The sequence below is a fragment of the Sinohyriopsis cumingii genome, chromosome 2 (genome assembly GCF_028554795.1).
Source record: "Sinohyriopsis cumingii isolate HCF-2022 chromosome 2, ASM2855479v2, whole genome shotgun sequence".
Lineage (NCBI taxonomy): Eukaryota > Metazoa > Mollusca > Bivalvia > Unionida > Unionidae > Sinohyriopsis > Sinohyriopsis cumingii.
Window position 1 is genome coordinate 125,802,471 of NC_142962.1, and position 15,673 is coordinate 125,818,143.

The 15,673-nt window shown below is 35.4% G+C and overlaps 1 protein-coding gene across 1 annotated transcript in view; it reads right to left on the reverse strand.

Moving 5' to 3' along the window:
• Positions 1 to 12,434, reverse strand: part of LOC149805766 (uncharacterized) — a 58,588-nt gene extending 46,154 nt beyond the window's left edge. Inside the window, exons 1-2 of the mRNA XM_089950439.1 lie at positions 12,295 to 12,434; positions 5,602 to 5,756 (exon numbers count right to left, since the gene is read on the reverse strand). Of these exons, the coding sequence (XP_089806565.1) occupies positions 5,602 to 5,756; positions 12,295 to 12,337 (198 nt within the window). The 5' untranslated portion in view covers positions 12,338 to 12,434. The remainder of the gene's footprint in view (positions 1 to 5,601; positions 5,757 to 12,294) is intronic.
• Between the last annotated feature and the right edge of the window lie 3,239 nt (positions 12,435 to 15,673).

The window sequence follows — 15,673 nt, forward strand, 5'->3', positions numbered from 1 at the left end:
CATCCAATAAGAACATGAAAGCATCCAATACAAGATATACATTCCAGCATCCAATAAGAACATTAATACAATGTACTCCAATACAAGATATACATCCCAGCATCCAATAAGAACATAATGCATCCAATACAAGATATACATTCCAGCATCCAATAAGAACATAATGCATCCAATACTAGATATACATCCCAGCATCCAATAAGAATATGAATACAATGTACTCCAATACAAGATATACATCCCAGCATCCAATAAGAACATGAATACAATGTACTCCAATACAAGATAAACATTCCAGCATCCAATAAGAACATGAATGCATCCAATACAAGATATACATCCCAGCATCCAATAAGAACATGAAAGCATCCAATACAAGATATACATTCCAGCATCCAATACAAGATATACATCCCAGCATCCAATAAGAACATGAATACAATGTACTCCAATACAAGATATACATTCCAGCATCCAATAAGAACATGAATGCATCCAATACAAGATATACATCCCAGCATCCAATAAGAACATGAAAGCATCCAATACAAGATATACATTCCAGCATCCAATAAGAACATGAATACAATGTACTCCAATACAAGATATACATCCCAGCATCCAATAAGAACATAATGCATCCAATACAAGATATACATTCCAGCATCCAATAAGAACATGAATACAATGTACTCCAATACAAGATATACATCCCAGGATCCAATAAGAACATGAATACAATGTACTCCAATACAAGATAAACATTCCAGCATCCAATAAGAACATGAATGCATCCAATACAAGATATACATCCCAGCATCCAATAAGAACATGAAAGCATCCAATACAAGATATACATTCCAGCATCCAATACAAGATATACATCCCAGCATCCAATAAGAACATGAATACAATGTACTCCAATACAAGATATACATTCCAGCATCCAATAAGAACATAATGCATCCAATACTAGATATACATCCCAGCATCCAATAAGAATATGAATACAATGTACTCCAATACAAGATATACATCCCAGCATCCAATAAGAACATGAAAGCATCCAATACAAGATATACATTCCAGCATCCAATAAGAACATGAATACAATGTACTCCAATACAAGATATACATCCCAGCATCCAATAAGAACATGAATGCATCCAATACAAGATATACATCCCAGCATCCAATAAGAACATGAATGCATCCAATACAAGATATACATCCCAGCATCCAATAAAAACATGAATGCATCCAATACTAGATATACATCCCAGCATCCAATAAGAAAATGAATACAATGTACTCCAATACAAGATATACATCCCAGCATCCAATAAAAACATGAATGCATCCAATACTAGATATACATCCCAGCATCCAATAAGAACATGAATACAATGTACTCCAATACAAGATATACATCCCAGCATCCAATAAGAACATGAATGCATCCAATACAAGATATACATCCCAGCATCCAATAAGAACATAATGCATCCAATACAAGATATACATCCCAGCATCCAATAAGAACATGAATACAATGTACTCCAATACAAGATATACATCCCAGCATCCAATAAAAACATGAATGCATCCAATACTAGATATACATCCCAGGATCCAATAAGAACATGAACACAATGTACTCCAATACAAGATATACATCCCAGCATCCAATAAGAACATGAATGCATCCAATACAAGATATACATCCCAGCATCCAATAAGAACATGAATGCATCCAATACAAGATATACATCCCAGAATCCAATAAGAACATGAATGCATCCAATACAAGATATACATCCCAGCATCCAATAAGAACATGAATACAATGTACTCCAATATAAGATATACATCCCAGCATCCAATAAGAACATGAATGCATCCAATACAAGATATACATCCCAGAATCCAATAAGAACATGAATACAATGTACTCCAATACAAGATATACATCTCAGCATCCAGTAAGAACATGAATGCATCCAATACAAGATATACATCCCAGCATCCAATAAGAACATGAATACAATGTACTCCAATACAAGATATACATCCCAGCATCCAATAAGAACATGAATGCATCCAATACAAGATATACATCCCAGCATCCAATAAGAACATGAATGCATCCAATACAAGATATACATCCCAGCATCCAATAAGAACATGAATACAATGTAATCCAATACAAGATATACATCCCAGCATCCAATAAGAACATGAATGCATCCAATACAAGATATACATCCCAGCATCCAATAAGAACATAATGCATCCAATACAAGATATACATCCCAGCATCCAATAAAAACATGAATGCATCCAATACTAGATATACATCCCAGCATCCAATAAGAACATAATGCATCCAATACAAGATATAGATTCCAGCATCCAATAAGAACATGAATGCATCCAATACAAGATATACATCCCAGCATCCAATAAGAACATGAATGCATCCAATACAAGATATACATCCCAGCATCCAATAAGAACATGAATGCATCCAATACAACATATACATCCCAGCATCCAATAAGAACATGAATGCATCCAATACAAGATATACATCCCAGCATCCAATAAAAACATGAATGCATCCAATACTAGATATACATCCCAGCATCCAATAAGAACATGAATACAATGTACTCCAATACAAGATATACATCCCAGCATCCAATAAAAACATGAATGCATCCAATGCTAGATATACATCCCAGCATCCAATAAGAACATGAATACAATGTACTCCAATACAAGATATACATCCCAGCATCCAATAAGAACATGAATGCATCCAATACAAGATATACATCCCAGCATCCAATAAGAACATAATGCATCCAATACAAGATATACATCCCAGCATCCAATAAGAACATGAATACAATGTACTCCAATACAAGATATACATCCCAACATCCAATAAAAACATGAATGCATCGAATACTAGATATACATCCCAGGATCCAATAAGAACATGAATACAATGTACTCCAATACAAGATATACATCCCAGCATCCAATAAAAACATGAATGCATCCAATACTAGATATACATCCCAGCATCCAATAAGAACATGAATACAATGTACTCCAATACAAGATATACATCCCAGCATCCAATAAGAACATGAATGCATCCAATACAAGATATACATCCCAGCATCCAATAAGAATATGAATGCATCCAATACAAGATATACATCCCAGAATCCAATAAGAACATGAATGCATCCAATACAAGATATACATCCCAGCATCCAATAAGAACATGAATACAATGTAATCCAATACAAGATATACATCCCAGCATCCAATAAGAACATGAATGCATCCAATATAAAGATATACATCCCAGAATCCAATAAGAACATGAATACAATGTACTCCAATACAAGATATACATCTCAGCATCCAGTAAGAACATGAATGCATCCAATACAAGATATACATCCCAGCATCCAATAAGAACATGAATGCATCCAATACAAGATATACATCCCAGCATCCAATAAGAACATGAATACAATGTAATCCAATACAAGATATACATCCCAGCATCCAATAAGAACATGAATGCATCCAATATAAAGATATACATCCCAGAATCCAATAAGAACATGAATACAATGTACTCCAATACAAGATATACATCTCAGCATCCAGTAAGAACATGAATGCATCCAATACAAGATATACATCCCAGCATCCAATAAGAACATGAATGCATCCAATACAAGATATACATCCCAGCATCCAATAAGAACATGAATACAATGTAATCCAATACAAGATATACATCCCAGCATCCAATAAGAACATGAATGCATCCAATACAAGATATACATCCCAGCATCCAATAAGAACATGAATACAATGTACTCCAATACAAGATATACATCCCAGCATCCAATAAGAACATGAATGCATCGAATACAAGATATACATCCCAGCATCCAATAAGAACATGAATACAATGTACTCCAATACAAGATATACATCCCAGCATCCAATAAGAACATGAATGCATCCAATACAAGATATACATCTCAGCATCCAATAAGAACATGAATACAATGTACTCCAATACAAGATATACATCCCAGCATCCAATAAGAACATGAATACAATGTACTCCAATACAAGATATACATCCCAGCATCCAATAAGAACATGAATGCATCCAATACAAGATATACATCTCAGCATCCAATAAGAACATGAATGCATCCAATACAAGATATACATCCAAGCATCCAATAAGAATCCGAATAAATCCAATACGAGATATACATCTAATACGAGATATGCATCACATACAAGATATACATCCAATACAAGATATACATCCAATATAAAATATACATCCAAGCATCCAATGAGAACCTGAATACAATGTACTCCAATACAAGATATACATCCCAGCATCCAATAAGAATCTGAATAAATCCAATACGAGATATACATCTAATACAAGATATGCATCACATACAAGATATACATCCAATACAAGATATACATCCAAGCATCCAATAAGAACCTGAATACAATGTACTCCAATAAAAGATATACATCCCAGCATCCAATAAGGACCTGAATGCATCCAATACAAGATATACATCCAAGCATCCAATAAGAACCTGAATGCAATGTACTCCAATAAAAGATATACATCCCAGCATCCAATAAGGACCTGAATGCATCCAATATAAGATATACATTCCAGCATCCAATAAGAATCCGAATACATCCAATACAAGATATACATCCCAGCATCCAATAAGAACATGAATGCATCCAATACAAGATATACATCCCAGCATCCAATCAGAATCTGAATAAATCCAATAGGAGATATACATCACATACAAGATATACATCCCATACTATTTATATTTCCCATACAAGATATACATCCCTGATGCATCTGTACAGGAGATCATTCATCTCAGTGGACGATGTAGTTCTCCAATGTACATTGGTTTCATCCACCTACAGTATATACTCACTTACAGGTTGTGTCCACATGCTAGCTACATAGACCCAGATCTGCTTCCACATAATGCACTAATGTTAGGAGTAACCAGAAGAACGAACTATGTACATCTTAGTTTGCCATTGCATTATGCTATGACACATCAGGGTCTATGTTGTTTGCTATTCGCTCCAGTAGCCTAGTGGTTAGAGCGTCTGCCTCGGATGCAGGAGGTCGTGGGTTCGATCCCTGGCCGAGTCATACCAAAGACTTACAAAAATGGTACTAACAGCTGCCTTGCTTGGCGCTCAGCATTAAGAGGTTAGTGTTAGGGCTGGTCGGCCTGGTATCAGATAATGTGACTGGGTGGGACATCATGCTACATGTCTGCAGCATGATGCCCTAGTGCTAGACATCACTATAAACAGCTAAACTGCGGTCATCATAGTGATATGACTGAAAAATTGTTAAAGCTACGTTAAAAATCCAAATCACAACACAACACTGCTGTTTAACTCAACTTATAAGTGAATATAAATGGTGCCTTGATTAACAACAGACCTTTGATAAAGTTTAATTTTCATTACTCTAGGACACACCTGCAGACAGATATGACCCTCTGGTTGACCATCTCCTTGCTTTTTATACCAGGCAAGGACCGTGTCCCTGTAAAGCACACAGAACTCTCTTTTCCACTTCTGCTTTCTGCTCGTACAGTGGAGAAGGTATCCCACATTGCACACTGGAGCATGGGCTGAAAACAGACATTAGATAATAACAAATATTTCTTTATGTAACATTTGCTCATGTATAAAAGAAATTTAAGTATAGTTTAGACCCTTGTGTTACCTTATTTTAAAATGCCTATTTTCTTCTTTTTTACCAAAATGTTAAATTCTTGAAATAATTAAATATTCTCTTCATGTAAATACCATTAATTGTAAATTTATGTAAATGCCTATAATTGTATATTTATGTAAATACATGTACCTGTAATTGTTTATTTATTTAAATACATACATGTAATTTTATATTTACTGTATGTAAATACCTATAATTGTATATTTGTACATGTAGTCTGTGACTTTTCCTGGTAACCACTTGCACCAGCAACTAGTTTTACAGTTATAATTATTTTACTCATGGGGAGAAAGTGCTCTGATAAGCTAATGTTTTCTCCTAAATCACAGAAATCCTATGTCTGTACTTGTATTTGACAAAGTTTCTGCAATAAACATGATTTAAACTAAATTAAAGTATGGTTGATTAAAATGAAGAGCTGCTCTCCACTAGCTCTAAAGGTAATTTATCATTCTCCAACAAACAATAAAAGTAATTCATTAAACTCCAACACTAAAGGTAATTCATCATTCTCCAACAAACAATAAAGGTAATTCATCATTCTCCAACAAACACTAAAGGTAATTCATCATTCTCCAACAAACAATAAAGGTAATTCATCATTCTCCAACAAACACTAAAGGTAATTCATCATTCTCCAACAAACAATAAAGGTAATTCATCATTCTCCAACAAACACTAAAGGTAATTCATCATTCTCCAACAAACAATAAAGGTAATTCATCATTCTTCAACACTAAAGGTAATTCATCATTCTTCAACACTAAAGGTAATTCATCATTCGCCAACAAACAATAGAGGGAATTCATCATTCTCCAACACTAAAGGTAATTCATCATTCTCTAACAAACATGAAAAATGATAATTCATAACACTCCAGCAATAAAGGTAATTCATCATACTCCAACAAACATTCAAGGTAATTCATCATATTCCAACAAACAATAAAGGTAATTCATCAAACTTCAACACTAAAGGTAATTTATGGTGATGATGATGACTGGGAGCTGCAGAACTGCTGTTCCTGGATTTGCACAGATCACATTTCTCAGCTACGTCCACCAGTCCTTTCTGCTCAAAGGCTGCCGCACCAGCATTGACTTGACTGTGCCAAGCAGATCGATCAACAGTGACACTCTCGCAGCTGTCAGGGTCAATGCCTAAGTTCTTCAGCAACACCTTGAGAGTGTCCTTGTATCTCTTTTTTGACCACTGTGAGATCTCTTGCCTTGCTGTAGCTCTCCAAAGAAGACCTTCTTAGGTAGGCATTCTACCGGTATGCAGACAACATGGCCTGCCCATTGGAGTTGTGCCTTGCACACCATGGTGTGGAAGCTTGTCATGCCGACCTGAGTGAGAATCTCTGTGTTCGTTACCTTGTCCTGCCATGTGATTTTCAGTAGTTTTCTCAGGGAGCTCATATGGAAGTGGTTGTTTTTTAACATGGTGGTTATATACAGTTGCAAGCATTGAGGAGGATGGGGAGAACAACCGCTGCGTAGACTTTGAGTTTGGTGGCAAGCTTGATGCCTCACCTATCCCAGACATTTGAGCAGAGTCTCCCAAAAGCTATGCTGGCTTTGGCAATCCTAGTGTTGACCTCATTGTCTATGTGGACTGCTTGTGAGAGGGTGCTGCCAAGGTATGTGAACCTGTCTATATTTTAAGCTTTTGGCCACTGACAGTGATGAATTGTTCCAGGCAGTCTACTCCAGGAGCTGGCTGATGCAGAACCTCGGTCTTGCTGGTAGAGATGGTGAGTCTGAAGTTGGTGCAAGCTGTGGAAAAAGGTCCATGCTCTGCTGCATGCCTTCCTCTGTGCTAGAGTTGAGGGTGCAGTCATCTGCAAACAAGAGGTTGCTAATATTCTCAGCTTGGACTTTGGTTTTGGTTTGAAGCCTCCTCAGGTTGAACAACTTCCCATCCAGATGGTATCAGAGACCTACTCCCACATCACTCTCACTGAAAGCATCAATCAACATTGCAGAGAACATGAGGCTGAAGAGAGTGGGGGCTAAGATGCATCCTTGTTTCACACCATTCGTAACTATAAAGGGTTCAGAAGCATGCCATAATGAAAATGACTCATTATTTCAATGAAGACTTCTGGACATCCAAATCTGGCAATGATCTTCCAAAGGCCTTCCTGACAGACAGTGTCCACAAAGGAAGTGTAAACCTGGACATTTTGTTCACAACACTTTTCTTACATCTGCCTGGCAGCAAAGATCATGGCGATGGTGCCTCTCTACTTTCTGAAGCCACATTGACTTTCTGGCAGTAGGCCAAGATCATGGTGCTGTGAGTAGCCTGGCAAGGACCTTACCTGCAATGCAGAGTAGAGAGATTCCTCTGTGGTTGTTGCAGGATTGGCGATTGCCTTTGCATTTGTAAATGTGAATGATGGATGCATCTTTGAATTCCTGGGGTATGCATTTCTGCTTCCACATCCTACAGAACATCTCTGTTAGTCTTTCCACTAGCTTAGGCCCACCAGACTTGTAGATCTCAACTGGGATGGAGTCTGCTTCTGGAGCTTTTCCACTAGACAGAAGCTCAATGGCCTTATGAGTTTCCAGCACTGTTGGAGGGTCAGCCAACCTATCGTTGATCTCCACCTGGGGTAGATGGTTGATCACATCATCATTGATGGAAGAGGGTCTGTTAAGGACAGAGTCAAAGTGCTCCGCCCAGTGATCCAGTTTCTCCTTCTCAGTTATGAGTGTGCTGCCATCAGAATTCACGAGTGGGGGCTGTGCCTGACGTTACTGGGCCATAAACATCACAAAGAGCACTATAGAAATTCATTATTCTTCATGTCGTGTCTGTCGGCAAAGAACTGAATGACTTTAATGGCGTTGAATCCATATTCAGAAACCTTAATATAAATGTCTATAGCTGTGTTAAATCCAAATTCCAAAACCTAAATATGAATGTAACTGTGCTGAATCTATATTCCAAAACCTAAATATAAATGTATGTAACTGTGTTGAATCTATATTCCAAAACCTAAAAATAAATGTGTATGACTGTGTTAAATCTATATTCCAAAACCTAAATGTCAATGTCTATAGCTGTGTTAAATCTATTTCAAACCTAAATATAAATGTCTATAGCTATTTTAAATCTATATTCCAAAACCTAAATATAAAATGTATACAGCTGTGTTAAAACTATATTCCAAAACCTAAATATAAATGTATCTAATTGTGTTGAATCCATATTCCAAAACCTAAATATTAATGTCTACAGATGTGTTGAATCCATATTCCAAAACCTAAATATTACTGTCTATAGATGTGTTGAATCTAAATTCCAAAACCTAAATATAAATGTCTATAGATGTGTTGAATCCATATTCCAAAACCTAAATATTAATGTCTACAGATGTGTTGAATCTATATTCCAAAACCTAAATATAAATGTATATAGCTGTGTTGAATCCATATTCCAAAACCTAAATATTAATGTCTATAGATGTGTTGAATCTATATTCCAAAACCTAATTATAAATGTATGTAATGGTGTTGAATTCTTATTCCAAATATTCCAAAACCTAAATATAAATGTATATAGCTGAGTTAAATCTACATTCCAAAACCTAAATATAAATGTATATAGCTGAGTTAAATCTACATTCCAAAACCTAAATATAAATGTATATAGCTGAGTTAAATCTACATTCCAAAACCTAAATATAAATGGCTATAGCTGAGTTAAATCTACATTCCAAAACCTAAATATAAATAGCTATAGCTGTGTTAAATCTACATTCCAAAACCTAAATATAAATGGCTATAGCTGTGTTAAATCTACATTCCAAAAGCTAAATATAAATGGCTATAGCTGAGTTAAATCTACATTCCAAAAGCTAAATATAAATGTCTGTAATAGTGTTGAATCCATATTCCAAAAGCTAAATACAAGCTGGACATGACAGATAACAATACTTTGATTATAGCTGGACATGACAAATAGCAGTACTCTAAGTATAAATGGACATGACAGATGACAATACTCTAAGTAAAAATGAACAAGACAGATTACAGTACTCTAAGTACAAATGGAGATGACAGATAACAGTGCTTTGAGTATAAATGGACATAAGAGATAACAGTACTCTAAGTACAAATGGATATGACTGATGATAGTGCTTTGCATATAAATGGACATCAGAGATAACAGTACTCTAAGTACAAATGGACATGACAGATGACAGTGCTTTGAGTATAAATGGACATCAGAGATAACAGTACTCTAAGTACAAATGGACATGACAGATGACAGTGCTTTGAGTATAAATGGACATCAGAGATAACAGTACTCTAAGTACAAATGGACATGACAGATGACAGTGCTCTGAGTATAAATGGACATCAGAGATAACAGTACTCTAAGTACAAATGGATATGACAGATGACAGTGCTTTGAGTATAAATGGACATCAGAGATAATAGTTCTTTTGATTACTAATGAGCACAACAGACAACACTATTGCACTGAATACAAATGGACATAAATGAATTGAATACATATATCTATATCCCAAAATATGATGATCTCAAAGTAGAGTGTGGTTAAAGTGAGGTTTCTTTATCAAATAATGTTCTTCCTACACACAAGCATTAAATCAAGGTTAATGTCATAGATTTGAAAACAGCTGATAAAAGTGCTTTACTTAGAGTGCAGCTGGGCACAAATGTGTTAAATGCTGGTAACTGAAAACATTGGATGAATTCACAAGACAGTTTAAGTTGATTGGTTGGGGTGATGATTTTAGTCAGTCAATCAATTAACTAGTGTTATCATCAGAATAGAGCGTACAATAAGAAGACATACCTATAGCTAATCTCAGCCAGATCACTAAAATGTAAAACAGTTTAATATAGATTAAAATGACAAATATTGTAACAATGTCATTCCATCTATACAGTAGATTTCCAGGTTACAGTCCTTGTGTGTTTACGGGAGTATATAAAATCTATCAGGATGGGGTCCACTGGTAGTAGGTGAGTCAGTTTCATCAATCTGTCCAGTGTTATGAATATCTTTTTATGTCTGACACAAATGTCAGCATGATCAGTTGTTGGAGCATGACTGTTTCTTATTTTTAATAATTTGTTGGTCTGAAATTTTCCCCTTTGCCTCAACAATGTAGTTATACATATTGATGACAACAATACAGGATGCCTTGTCGACTATTTTGCCTCAATGTAGTCATACATATTGATGACAACAATACAGGACCCCTTGTCTGTTGGCTTGCCTCATTATTGTAGTCAGACCAATTGACGACAACACAGGACCCATTGTCTGCTGACATGATAACATTATTTTCCAGCTCACACAGTGTTTGTCTTTCCTGTCAGGTTACATTTTAGGTATGTCTCAATTTGTAAGAATTGTCGTTTGCCACCATGAACAAGTGTGACTCTGGTGCAAGAACATTACTTGGGGATTCAACATTATTGCATCTTGGGCAGAATCTGAAAGATTCATCAGTAGTTACTAGTGACTCTGGAATCTCCAGATCAATCTCAAAGATTCATCAGTAGTTACTAGTGACTCTGGAATCTCCAGCATATTCAACATGAATCTCAAAGATTCATCAGTAGTTACTAGTGACTCTGGAATCTCCAGCATATTCAACATGAATCTCAAAGATTCATCAGTAGTTACTAGTGACTCTGGAATCTCCATCATCGTTATTCAACATGAAAATAAAACTAAGTCTTCTTTCAGTTCTAGTACACTGTACATTTTCAGCAAGGAAAAAAAGACTGAGGTCCTTAGAGAGAAGACTTAAATCTGTGTCAGACAACCTCACCAATGACAAGTTTATAACATGGATTCCAGTTTACCGGCAGAATTTTCCTGCTAAACTTTCTTTTCTTTTCTTTTTTCTTTCTTTTTTTTTTTAAACCTTTCGTGATGAAACAACATTTCGGATTTCTCTTTATTACATAATATCCAGAAAATTTGCTGTGCTGTTGTCATACAGCTGCCTTCTTAGACCGATTCAGAATGTTTACTTATCCTATGTAGTTACCAAACGTGTTTTGATCACAATGTCTTTTGGAAAATGTCAAATACATATAGTGTTGCTTTGTCATTTAATCTGCTGTTACTGTTGGCACTGTAATCTGTCTTACATGTACCAGTGAAACAACACATGACAACAGTTGAAAGAGAAAATATATATAATGGACATACAGCGGTAAGAGAATATTTGCAACTTAACTTTTTGTCTAGCAACGGTTGAAACAATACGAAAATCAAAGAAACGTGAAACACTATAATGCGTAAATCAAATGTGTTAACGGATTAAAATACGAGTGCAGAACTATACACTAAATATTTATAGGTGTAATATTCATAAATATAAAACAACAATGTATATGTTTGTGTATATATGTGCTTGAGAGACTGACGGATAAACATGTTTCCGTGAGGTCCGCTAACACCACATCCCATCTTGACAGTTCTGTAACATAAACTTTTTTCTTCTAAACTATGTGAATTGTAATAATTAACATGATCGTCTTAACGTATTGATCTGTACTAGCCCCTATGAAACTATATGCGCGCGCAAGTTTAGGTCGTCACTAGGAAATAGGGCAGGTTACGAATTCACCTTGTTGCTATAAATAGAATATGACGTCATTTACCACAAGTCATTGTATGCACTGCCATATTGTCTTTGACAACCCGAACATTTTGGAGTGCAAACAAAGCTTGCAATTACACCTTTATATTCGGTAAACTACGTTGCTTTGCTCATATAAATGTGTACAAAAACAACACTCAACATAAAATACTAACAGATTTGGTAGATAAAAGAAATAAACAAATTTTTTTTTTATAGATTGAATGACCTTTAGGCCTAATTTTGGGACATAGCAATTTGTCGACTATGAAGTTATTTGCTTAAGTGTTCGGTCAAAAACGGTTTAAATGGGCTTAGTAGCTTCTGTTGATTGCTGTAATTGTCATGTTTTATTTCCATTTTTGGTTTCAGCAAAGCTATACTTAATATCCAGCATAAGAAATGTTATGGCCCTTCATTAGGCCTATGTGTGAAATGAAAACTAGTTATTGGTTATAATAATAGTCTTCGTTTTCTATTAAGTCTACCAAGATGGAACAGTGCATCTACCATTTCTGTAAGTTATAATGAATTCATTTTTGAAGAAGTAATGAGAAAGTAAAATTGTATCTTGATATATGTGGAATTTTTTTATATATATATTCGTTTAAATTTTCATATTATAGATATAAGGAACAAATAATTATTTGAATGTCTTACATATATTCTTAACAATACTGGACATGTACAGAAGCCATAACTCCATAAACTACATGCTGTTTGAAAGAGAGTTCAAACTACGAGTAGGCGGGTTTCTACATCAGCGAGTTAACCCTGTAGATTCGTGGCACACACACACACACACACGTGATATTTCGTCACGGTGCAAGACAAACTAATAGAAAGTGATGCAGCGTCTCGGGCATGATATAACTTTTAAACCAAAATTATTGCTGTAGTTTAAAACACAAAACTAAAAACTTTCATCTACATAGGGTTTGACTTTCTTCGTACACAATGTTATGTGAAATGTAAATATCAGCATATACTTAAAACAAACCTTATAACCACTGACATGTCATCGATGAACATTACAATCCACAGCAAAAGTAAATTTGAATACAGACCTTAAAAATGATACTAGTGAGCTAAGAGAGCGTCAGAATATCTGAGAAATAACGACAGTAAAAACACACACAGACACACCATTTTGTTTTGGGTTTTTGTTTTTTTGGATATTCTCAGATCTTTTGCCACAGTGATAAGATGTCTAAAGCTTGTGATTTGAAATAATTTAGGAATACATATGTATTTTTAAAAAATAACATCGCTTTTAAAGTGCAGCCGTGTGCTGTCGATTCTAAGTCTACATGCCAATGATGAATTTCCACCCATTGATCACTAGTGACTTATAAAAAGTATTAATAATCCCCGTTTTCTAAACGAATTTACTATGGTACACAATCTCATCGCAGTTCTTTCTGCTTTCCGTTCCTCTTCCCCTTTCATGCATAAGGGAAGAAAACCCGCAGAAATTTGGAAAGAGAAAAAAAAGCATTTGGGCTGGATGAAAAGCTTGAAACCGATCTTAACATCAAGTAACTTAAAAGAATATAGCTCGTCTTAATGGTATGCGTACACTTTCCTTGGGATTGATCTACAGTGATCATATAATGAATGTTACAATATTACTATAGCCTGTTGACACTATAAGGTAAATATTTTGTTACGAGGCAATTTATTGTTTTGTTGTTGCTGTTCTTGATGTTGTTTCGTAAACCTACTATAATGTTTTATTAATCGATTATTATTAATTAAATATGAAAATGACAAAAGGCTGCCTTTCTCTCTCTCTCTCTCTCTCTCTCTCTCTCTCTCTCTCTCTCTCTCTCTCTCTCTGGACCATAGAACGATGCCTCTGGACCTAGGAATGATGGTAAAGGTCAAACCGACCGAGAGAGAGAGAGAGAGAGAAAGGGTATGGTCGGTAGTACTGTTATTAAATAATGACTTAGATCAACTGCAAATATATTAAAATAGTTTAATTACCTGGTTTTTGGTTCGTCATCCTATTGATTGGGCGGTGATCATATTGATTGGGCGTTGAGAAGTTAAATACGAAGCGGTTCCCCAGAATTCAATGTTGATTATTTCAGAGGAATTTGAAGTAAGTTATCCAAATTAATGGTCAAGTTTTCTAATTGCTGCAAAGGAAAGGGTGAACGGGGGATAAATGAAGTTAATCTTCCTGTTCTTTTCAGGCCGAAGTTTTTAAAACAACAATACAGATGAATGTAGTCTCGGCTCGTTAAATCTGGTGCTCAGTTTAGTATCGGGCGCCAAGGTGGGATTATTTAATGCAGTTAAAAAGGGTACATCGTAGCATAAACGGGTCGACTGGCGAGTATAACGGGATGACGCCATATTCAAAACATAAGGCGATTGTAGCAGTGGGGCAAGACGACTGAGATAAAGCCTCGTAGTTCTCTTTTCCAAAATCAAGTAAATGAAGAGCACGTCCAACAGCAAATGCATGATGAAATCACTAATGTAAATGAATACCGACAATACATATGTATATCTTGTAATTGCAAGGGTCATTTTATAAACGATATTAAATAGCTCCATGATTGTTGGCTGCACTTTAGTTTAATTTGTGTAAATATGTTTACGCGGTCTTTTGACCTTGGAATCTACTAGATGTGATCTTATTGATGAATTTGATGGGGACATGACCCTCATCCCGGTTCCCTTTTGTGTCTTAGTTTTGTATTAGGGTTGTTTACATCAAAATTATTCATCCGTGTCTTTAACTTCAGCTGTTGTCAGATTAAGTTTGAGAGGATTCGTTTATTTAAATGATTCATTGGAATTACAAAGCGCTTATGATACTTTTACTATTTTAAATTACTATTTTGCTATTATTATGAATTTATTCGCGGACATTCTGGGTTTTATCGCTGTGATGCATCAATATTGTTAGCACCTCAAACGATTCAAGATCACGGGCACATCTAGCTATGCATTCTAGGAAAATACATTATTTGTTGAATTATAAAAGTTATTTTTATTTTAAAAAAACTTGTTGGTTTTGGCTCTTTTGTGTTATTAAGTTTAAGACCACAGAGTCTTAACTCACAGATAACTTACACTCGGGATTGACATAGAGTTGGTGGAATATTCCTTATTCCTGGCTCACTAAAGGAACAAGTAATTAGTTACTT